We start from the raw sequence: 9,897 nt of genomic DNA, 5'->3' as shown, positions 1-9,897 counted from the left end.
GTTACCTTGGAGACAAGATTGATGTGTCACAAGATTTCAATTTCATTACTAATAACAAAGGCAGTAGAATCTATATACCAAAGAACAGCAGGCACACACACGGAGCCTCTTGTACCCCTCTAAAAATGGAGTGCTGTACACTACAGCAGGGATAATGAGGACCTGTATGATTGCCCTGAGAACAGACCTCCCCAAGAGCTAAATGTGGACCAGGGTTCTTATAAAACATGTGGAACAGACCAAACAGAGAGTGCTGCTGTTGAAAACATCAAGCAGATTTATTGTCTTTTCACGTGGGGGATGTGCATCTTGATGATGTTTTGTGTTTTGCGTGTAAAGGAAACATTCCACATGAAAACACAGGGAAAGGAAAGAAGAGAGACACACTTCTCTCAGAGAAGCACAACCAGAGCCAAACCCAAACAATCATTTTCAAACCCAGTCTTAACTATTCCATTACTCCAAAACAGGTTGAAAAACAACCCAGGAAAATAAGCACTCATCTCTCTCTCTTTCTTTCTTTCTCTCTCTCTCTCTCTTTCTCTCTCTATCTGTATTGATTACATCCATAAGAGCTGTTGTGCGTTTCTGTTTTCAAATGCTTTGTTAAAAAACGGACAAAGACAGAAGTTCATGTATTGAAAACTCTGCTTGTCTCTGTTTACTGTTTACCAAGTCGCCATGTGCTCTGCTGAGATCACCAGTGTGACTTTTTCGGAAGAAGGTCCAAGTTTTTATTTACTGGTGAGAAAAAGCTATAAAGTCATGAAGCTTAGCTCAGAGCAGTTAGCCTAAACTACTGCATATTTCTTTTACCAGAGTAATGTTCAAGGCTTGGTCCTACTATAATCTATTATCTACGCACTTGAAGCAAATTGACAGGCCTACAGGAAAGATACAACGGGAAGAGAATCACTCACAAGAAAATCTGCAAATTTCTCTTTCTCCCCCGAGGATGTAATACATCTCTGCAACATGTTCAAGGCGGCAAAGGCAAGATAAAAATGCATGAAAATGAGCAGTGAAATGTAGTCCCCTCATGTCCTTAAAGTAAAATCTTCTTCAGCCAGGATAAACAAATATATCTATATGATCACATCCAATCTGTTCATTTTCAGATTAAGTCAAGTATCACAATTTGATACTTTGCAAAGACTGAGGGGAAAAATATGGTCATGACAACCTCTAACTGGGAAAGCCCCGACAGGGAGTCTTTGAATTGGCCTGTTCACAAAATAAGAAGAAAGAAAGAAAAAAATGATCTTCATGGTTAGCTTGTGATGGACATACTTTATATTGCCAAAAGTATTGGGTCACTTGCCTTGACACCCCTAATGACTTAAGTGACATCCCATTCTTAATCCATAGGACTTAATATGACGTAGGTCCACCCTTTGTTGGAACAGGAAGTGGCTATCCAAACTGTTTCCACAAAGTTGGGAGCATGGAATTGTCCAAAATGTATTGGTTAATGCTGAAGCATTCAGAGATCATCTCACTGGAACTAAGGGTCCAAGCCCAGCTCTGGGATGGCCCCTTCCTGTTCCAACATGACTGCGCACCAATGCACAAAGCAAGGTCCATAAATACATGGATTACAGAGTTTTGTGTGGATGAACGTGACTGGCCTGCACAGGGTTCTTACCTCAACCCAACAGAACACCTTTGGGATGAATTAGAGTGGAAACTGAGAGACTGTTTCCTTGTCCAACATCAGTGTGTGACCTCACAAATGCGCTTCTGGAAGAATGGCCAAAACTTCCCATAAACACACTCTTAAACCTTATGGAAAGCCTTCCCTGAAGAGTTGAAGCTGTTATAGCTGCAAAGAGTGGAACGACGTCATATTAAACCCTATGGATTAAGAATAGGATGTCACTGAAGTTCATATGCAAGTCAAGGCAGGTGACCCAATACTTTTAGCAATATAGTGTAATGGCCGGCATTTGATTGATTGAAAACCAAAAGATTGTCTTAAAAATTATTGTTCAATGGTAAATAATCACACTTTTCATCTTTTAGATTTCTAAAAAGTTGTCACACACACACACACACAACAAAAAAACATGAACAAAACAAAGAACTCTCTAAGAGGCATGTCCTTCATCAGCCCAACCCAGGAGACAAAGTCACTAGCTGCCTGCCTCCATTTGCAGTCTCAAGGCCTCACAGTAAAGAACAATGGAAATCGAAAAGAAGTATTCATAAAAGACAAAACGTGATATTTCTTTTTCTTATCAGTAGGATGTTCTTTACTGGTGCTGTTGAATACCAGCAACAAAGCCTGCCACTGTAAGAGAGAACATCTGACAGTACTTGAGATCATCCCCGTCAGGCAACTGGCATGCATGTTACACGGATAACAAAAAACGTCATCAATTCCACTGCTCTGTTCACATGAGAAGGTAACTCATTTTGTGAGGGTCTTGACCGCAAAGTGGAAATCATGACCTCTTGACAAATTTATGCTTTACATTGGTCAAACTGGTCAGATGAGACATTTGAAAGCGGGCGATTCTTTGAATCTTCGAGTCTTCGGGGCGAAAGATGGCACTGGAACTGCCGAGCGAGAGGGACCTTGAGTCGCTATAGAACCAGCAACATGAAAACCACAGCCAGATTCTCATACCCAATCAGAACTGAGAGATTTGTGAAGAAAGATGAAAGATGAAGAAGAATCAATGGGTCCCTTTCTCTTGGCTCCGCCCTCATGCGAGGCTGATGGGTAAGCTGAGTCCAACGCACATGGGATGGCGTCTAAAGCAGGGGGCTGTGGGTGGAGCTGTCAGGGGGCATGAGCAGATCGTCCAGTGACTTGTCATTGGCTCCCTGCCCCCTGAGGAGGCCGTTCAGGTCAAAAACAGGAAGGTCCAGAGGCAGATCATCCATGAGCGCCAGGAGCGGCGATGGCGGTGCCATCTCCTCGTGGTGGATGTGCCTGAACGGCGCCGAGACGACCGCGTCTGCTTTTGCGCTGCTAACGCTAACGCTGCTGCTGCTGCTGCTGCTGCTTCCATCACCGCCACTGCTGCTGCTGCTTGTGTCAGCCTCGGCCTGCACCTGTGCCGGCGAACTGTTGTGGCTGCTGCCACTGCTGCAACTGCTACCGCTGTGGGGGCACTGGCCGTCCAGCTCCTTCAGGCTGGGATAGTGGCCGGACTCCGCCATGGCTCGGTGCACGTGGTCCCAGGGGCCGGGCGGGGCCGGGCACGCCTGGGCGGCCTGGCAGAGCAGCTGGGTGTGGTGGCGCAGCTGGGCGATGTCGCGCTCGGTGGCGTTGCTCCGGCGCAGCAGCTCCTGCGTGCGCAGCGTGATGTCCAGCAGGCCCGACTGGCTCAGGATCTCCACCGTGTTGAGGAAGCGGCGGTGGCGCCAGCCGTGCTGATTCGGATTCTGATTCTGATTCGGACGCTGCTGCTGCTGCTGCTGCTGCTGCTGCTGCTGCTGGGGATGGCGATGGTGGTGGTTGTGATGGTGACCCCTGGAGGAACGATGCGGAGGCGCGGCCAGCTCGCAGGAGGAAGACGGGGAGGCCGTCTCCGTGCTGGACACCGAAGGCGAGCCCAGGCTGCCCGTGGTGGACGGGCTGGAGGGGGGGTGCGGGCTGCGGCGCACGTGGGGGGGGATCTCTCGGGCCCTTCCAGGGACAGAGGAGGAGGAGGAAGAGGAGGAGGAGGAGGAGGAGGAAAAGGAGTGGGAATGGGAGGAGTGGGAATGGGAGGAGTGGGAAGAGTGGGAGTGAGAGCCATGGGAGTGGGCCCTTCCCTCGGGCTGCTTGTGGACGTGCTGCTTGGGCAGCTGGGAGGTGGTGGACACCTCCTCACGCTTCTCCTCCGTGCATACCCTCTTGCTCTGGCAGTGGTCCTCAGCTGTGCCACCGACACCACCCACGCCGCCGCTGCTGCTGTTGCTGCTGTTGCTGCTGCTGCTGCCACCACCACCACTACTACTGCCTGCTCCAGCATTGGTCTTGTCCGACTTCTTGCTGGGGTGGGGGGCAATGCGGGGGTAGGAGTTGAGGATGGGGAGATAGGTGGCTCTGCTCTTCTTGCTCCCGCTGTCAGCCCTCCGGGGCTGGGGCTTCATGATGTGCATGGGGGCCTGAGAGGTCACCTCTGGCTGCTGCACGAGGAACACAGTTGGGCCCTGGACGTTGGTCCCTGCGCTGCCCCAGGGCAGAGGAGCCTGGAGGAGATGTTCCTGAGCCGCCTGTACTGGCTTAGGGTGGAGAGCGAGGGACAGAGACAGAAACAAAGGGGGAAGAGACAGAATTCATTCATGCAGAGAAAAGGAGGACCTCTTTTGTCAAGTTTAATAGCCTATTTCCTTCACAGCTTTTCATATAAAAAGACATATGCAGGGACATTAACCAAATGACACTCTGTTATGTGTGAAGTTGAAAAAAAGTCCATCCTACAATACATTTTTCAGTCATTGGCTTCTAACCAACTAGATGATAAACTAAAAGATTAACCAGATAATTAACCCGGTTATAACCAGCCGGCCTATATCTTCATTAAACACACTGTTGGATGTATTCTCCCATGTACATAAGTCTGAGACACTTTCCAGCCTACTTGTATTCTGTATGTGATTACGTCATGAAGGCAGTTGTAGGTTTTACGTGAAGCACAGTGGCCTAGCCAGAATCTTTCAATAGGGTGGACTTTTGAGAAGTATGGGCCACTATTTGAAACATTCTTTAAAATTTCTGCCAAACATCCCTAAAAACTGTGTCAATTCAAGCATTTATTATTTCCATTTCGTTTTCATTAGACTAGCCAGTATCTGCTGTTTTCATGGACAGCAAGAGTCCGTTTCATTCGTTGTTTTAAATGTTTAGTTTTAATTGTGCCGCAAATTAACCGACGTGCCGAGTGGCAGACGCACGGGCATAGCCTCGCATCTCCGCGTACTAGCAATCTCCTCAGAGGCCCCAACGCTGCATATTTATAATAGATAGAGAAATCATGTGCTCTGGGAACAGAACATTGTGGCATGTCCAGTGTAGCCAATGGGTCTAATGAATATAGCCTATACCGAATGCAGACAGCTATAAGCGCTTTGCCTAGTCCAGACTAGAAGCCTATGTTTGTTCGCTTCATTTAATTCGCTTTTGGTTACGCAACAGCCGAGAGGCGGCAGCCTCCAACATGTCATTTGGGTGCCTGGGCTCATCACGGTGGCATCTTTGCCTTTTTATTTACTTGCCGCAAATTTTCGTTCCTTGAATTTTAAGTTAATGCTTTGCACTTCTGACTAGCTAGGCCAATTTGGTCAGCACGGGCCCACCCAGGTCTGTGTGTGACTTCGCGAAACTAAAAAATGTAGATATATATATAAGCTACATTTGCGCATTTTATACCTTCGACTTCGTTTTTATGCGAAGAATGCTACTTTGTCGTAGCTCTATGAATGTCTCCTTCCAATTAGGTGCACACAGAATTCGCTTGTAGTTCTGGGACTTTCCGGGGGAAATATTGATGTTAGCAACCTTGATTCATGAAATTCTACATGAAATTCTACAATAAACCTTTAGTTTAAATACTTGTAGCCTATCTATATGTGTCTGAAATTTAAAATCTTTTGAACGACTACCACGCGCGCAACTTCCCGCAAAATGTGGTGCCATGGTCCGAAAAGGTGAGCGCAACCAATACAGCGTAAGGTCGGGCTACGTTATTATTTTCATCCTTTAGGTCACAGATTGTTTTTTCAGCTTCTATGGAAAATGAAGGACAAAATAACATTTCGGAAGATTCAAATGACCTGTGCTTCGTCATTACCAAACCAGACCTTTTGATTTTGTTTTAAAGCTCTATTCAACCTCTTTCCATCTGTAATATTTGTTTAGGCATTTAACCATTTAAGATATCTCGTTCGCATGCCTATTTGAAATTATGTAACTTGTAGTAGGCTAGTAGTAAAGTTCATATATTGATAGGCCTACCTACAAAGAGGGTCACAAAACGTCTGTTTTTCTGGATCACATAATTCTTCTTTTTTTAAAAAAATCATTTTACCATTATATTTACATTGTAGCCTGAGTGAATCCAATCTGGAAAGGACTCCACAGACGGTTTGCGAACTCAATTTCAACATGTTTCTGTTTTTGGTGTTCTGGAAATAGACATCATTGGGCCCTTTTCCAGATCAACCTACGGAGTAAGTTTACATTTACTAACAGGTTTGCCTGGGTTACATAAAAAATTTAAACAAACGTCATCCCTTTTTGTCACTGAATGACTCGCCATTCGGGAAACGTAAAGGCGTTGAGGAGCCAGACTTATCTGTCAGTGAAATGAAAATGACTGGAGATACTAGGTGGGCAGGCCAGGCTAGAGCACACCTTTATCCAGAAGTTAATCTGAGGGCATGACCAGAGCACGTACGGAAGAATAACGCACACAATTTTTAAGTGTGTGTAAGTGCAGGCACATAAAAAGGGACTTAAACACAAATGAGAAAATACAACCCACAGTGTTAACAAAACACACAAATGAACATGGGCTTTTAGAAAGTTAAGCCAGTACTTTAACTGAGTCCAAAACAAATCTTAACTCTAAGATTCTTCAATTTTAAAAAAAAAATCACTCACCTGTTTGAGAACCACATTCTTGATTATAAAGATGGGAGCAAGCTCAGGGGTCCCCGACATCAGCATGGCATTCCCTTGATGAGAACCCTGGTGACTGCCCCTGGCTTTGGGCTGCCTAATGGTGTTGCGTCGGTCCTCGAATGTCTGCAAGGAATCCGAGCCGGTGTCTGGCAAACAGAAACAATGAAACAAAGAGAATGAGATGGACAGAACGAAGGACGAGTGAAAAAAACAGGAAGATAGGAGAGACAGGGGTTCAATGAGGGAAGAGTTTGTTTGAGAGATTGACAGGAGGCGGTAATCAACGTCTGATAAGAGAGAAACAAAAGTCATTGGATGTAGATGATTTACAAAGGGCCTCAACTTTCAATTTTTGCTCAAGTTAAATTTCTCAGAAAAATCTCAGATTATCAATGGGCTATTAATGATGATTGATGTTGAACAGAATGTTTTCCAAGTGGGACATTTGACAGAACATTTTCCAAAAACTTCTTTTCACTAGCAGACATCCACTTTGATTTTTAAGCAACAGTAGTCAGTGGTCAAAGTACCCAAGTAGATCTCTGTAAAACGTGTCCACCTTGACCAGGATGGCTCATAAATGGCTTGATCCTGTACTTGCACTTGATACAGGATGTAAGAGCCAACAGCAGGAGGTTATGATGCCTGATCAAGAAGCCAGTCTGTGGGAGACTGCTTACAGGCTGCTCGGATGTGCACGTGCATATTTCAGGAATCAATGGCATGCACCCATTCACATGGAGGTGCCGGGGATGACTGAGTGTCAATGTCACAGTAGCAGATGGCATGTTTATATGTATGTGCCGTGTGTGAGTGTGTGTGAGCGTGCGCGTGTGTGTGTGTGTGTGTGTGTGAGCGCATTCATGTGTGATGAAGAAGGAGTGACAATGTGATATCACACAGGAAACAGGTAGTCAGTGAAATTGTGAACATGTGGATATGTGTGTGTGTGTGAGTGTGAATGTGTGACTCCCCACAGGAAACGGGTAGGTAGTCTAGTGTGAGAAGGTGCCCGATCTTTGCCGCCTACCTGAGTAGCCCGAGTCCTTCTCGGAGCTGCATCGCGAGCCACGCCCGCTGGCCTCCTGCTCTGCCTGGGCCTTGGCCGCGCGGGTAGCCAACAGCGTGGCACTGTTGCTCTTGTCTTTGGCATTTTTGCTGGCCATGCGCGGCGCCCACTCCCCTTGCTCCTTGGGCATCCTGGGCCCTGTAAAAGAGGCACACGACACCGGGGCAGATTAAAGCGCTCCGATCATCTACCCAATGCCCCACGTACGCCCACCACACGCATGCAATGACATATGCTGAAATGCATTGAAAGAGGAGGAAGATGCATGGATAGAGGCATCATATCTGACTGCACACAAATCAATTTAGAAAGTTACATAAGAGATGGAGAATAGAGAAAGAGGAGGGGGAAGAGGTGCAGTAAGAAAAAAACATTACACCATCAAACACACACTATGGCATTTCTTATAAAAGTCCACAGGACAAACAAAAAGATGGCTATACAAACCAATAAAATAAGAAATCTGGCCAGCTCATACAGAATCATTTCTATCCTAATCATTTCAATAATCTATAGACCCCAATTTGAAGCACTTCCCTTCAACTGCTACTTTCAGCCCCTTGAGTCATTCACATTTTGGATAAGTATGGAGTCTATTTATTAATTATCTAATCAAAATGAACACCCAAGGATGTATGTGAAGTATTAAATGATTTCTCTCACTGCCTCACAGATTTGCGGACTGAAAAAAGCCTCTGTCATAAGTCACTTTTTAGGCTAAACCATCAAAGCACACAGAGATGAGGTTTTATAATGACGTGAAATTAAAATTGTCACACTGGTAGGCCCACAATAAATTAGCCTTCGACAATAAGTTAATTGTTTTGATAAGCGACTGATGAGTTGTTCACTACAGTTCGGCTATACACGTGTTGTTTTAAAAGTATCTCTCACTCCTTGTCTACACCTTGTGTTCGCTCAGTCCCACACAATACCCCGCCCTCTCCGACTGTTATGTAATAGCCCACAACTTGACTAGATACCGACACTGCACAGTCTATAGGCCTACTTCCTCTTTCCTTAGTAGTTAAATAAGACACTGTATGGGAAACCTCATACTTTGACATTTAAGCAGACCGATGATAGGATAAACATGGTTGTTTAGCCTACTACGTCCAACCCCGCAGGTGAAAGTGACAGCGGTGCGGAAGGCGCGCGCGTCCTATTCAGACTGGGTTATCTAGCCTACCCGATACAATAACTTGCACAGTATTTTTTATTTTTTTAAAAAAACAGAGCTCTAGGGAAATGATCAACGGTCCAATAATCATAGCCAACTTACCTTTATAGGGAGGAAACAACTCACTTTGCACCCAAGTATCTTGCTATAGTGTCATCCGCTCGAGCCCTAAGCAACACCTTGCTAGCTCCCTCTTCTGCTGAATTTCTTATGCCGTATCATCTCGTTGACACTAACGACGGGCCAGGTCTACCTAGCCTCTTCATCGAATTGATACCTGTAGCGATTATCTCCCAAAGCAGCAAGTTAACGGTTTGCTCGTGTGTGTTCAACTATCGGGTGGGCACGCCACCTGAATCAAGCCCCGCCTCTTTCACGTCCCCTAGAACTGATTGACATATTCCCTTCCCGATAATGACGAGAGGATTCATTCCAATACCAGCCCAAAACCAAGTGACGCAGACAGTCGGCGGCTCGGCCAATCCTGCGAGAAGGCACGTGTAGGGGAGGGACAAGACATCCGCGACTCGCAGCCACAGACAGCTGGGACCGCGATTCATAAGCAATAGCCTAGGTGGGGCGGGCGACAACACCGACTGTGTAATATCCAATAGATTTGTTTAACCAGATTTGATCGCACATGTTGACCGTTCTGTGTAAACCTTTTCATTCACGAAGGCCTTACCCGTCCCGACGAGTTAAATAGCCTACATGAGTCAACGGATAGCCTGGTTTGTTACACATAGCCTACAATTATCGAGCTAGGTGTCTGTTTTACTGAGCCTGGCTACCCAAGGTGTAAAGTATGGCCTATTCTGCTGAAAAATCCAGGTTTGCATGTAAACATCCAAGGCACAATAAAGGCGACCGCTCTGTTGGACAAAAAAGTGGCGACTAAATTGATGTGGGAATAAAGCCATTTGAACACGTCAGAGACAAACTAGAATAGCATATCTGAGGTGGACACGCAAATGAACGGTCATTACATTTGCAACCCGTCGAAAGTGTGCACCAAAAAAAAAAAAAAGG

At 45.9% G+C, this 9,897-nt stretch overlaps 1 protein-coding gene across 1 annotated transcript; it reads right to left on the bottom strand.

Moving 5' to 3' along the window:
* Positions 1-254: 254 nt before the first annotated feature.
* si:ch211-132b12.7 (uncharacterized protein LOC564531 homolog) lies at positions 255-9,282 on the bottom strand. The gene is made up of 4 exons (XM_062552421.1): positions 8,971-9,282; positions 7,650-7,826; positions 6,599-6,765; positions 255-4,218 (listed from the first exon to the last, which is right to left on the bottom strand). The coding sequence occupies exons 2-4, from the start codon at positions 7,816-7,818 to the stop codon at positions 2,758-2,760; spliced, it is 1,797 nt and encodes a 598-aa protein (XP_062408405.1). The 5' UTR covers positions 7,819-7,826; positions 8,971-9,282; the 3' UTR covers positions 255-2,757.
* Between the last annotated feature and the right edge of the window lie 615 nt (positions 9,283-9,897).

The sequence above is a fragment of the Sardina pilchardus genome, chromosome 13, assembly GCF_963854185.1.
Source record: "Sardina pilchardus chromosome 13, fSarPil1.1, whole genome shotgun sequence".
Classification (NCBI taxonomy): domain Eukaryota; kingdom Metazoa; phylum Chordata; class Actinopteri; order Clupeiformes; family Clupeidae; genus Sardina; species Sardina pilchardus.
This window is presented reverse-complemented; position numbering and strand designations above follow the sequence as displayed.

What these genes read in the sequence shown, in the direction of transcription:
- si:ch211-132b12.7 (XM_062552421.1), bottom strand. Translation starts at nt 7,818, where the DNA reads ATGCCCAAGGAGCAAGGGGAGTGGGCGCCGCGCATGGCCAGCAAAAAT. An exon ending in GAAGGACTCGGGCTACTCAG is followed by an intron (nt 6,766 to 7,649) that starts GTAGGCGGCAAA and finishes TCTGTTTGCCAG; the next exon opens with ACACCGGCTCGGATTCCTTG. An exon ending in AGAATGTGGTTCTCAAACAG is followed by an intron (nt 4,219 to 6,598) that starts GTGAGTGATTTT and finishes CTCCACCCTAAG; the next exon opens with CCAGTACAGGCGGCTCAGGA.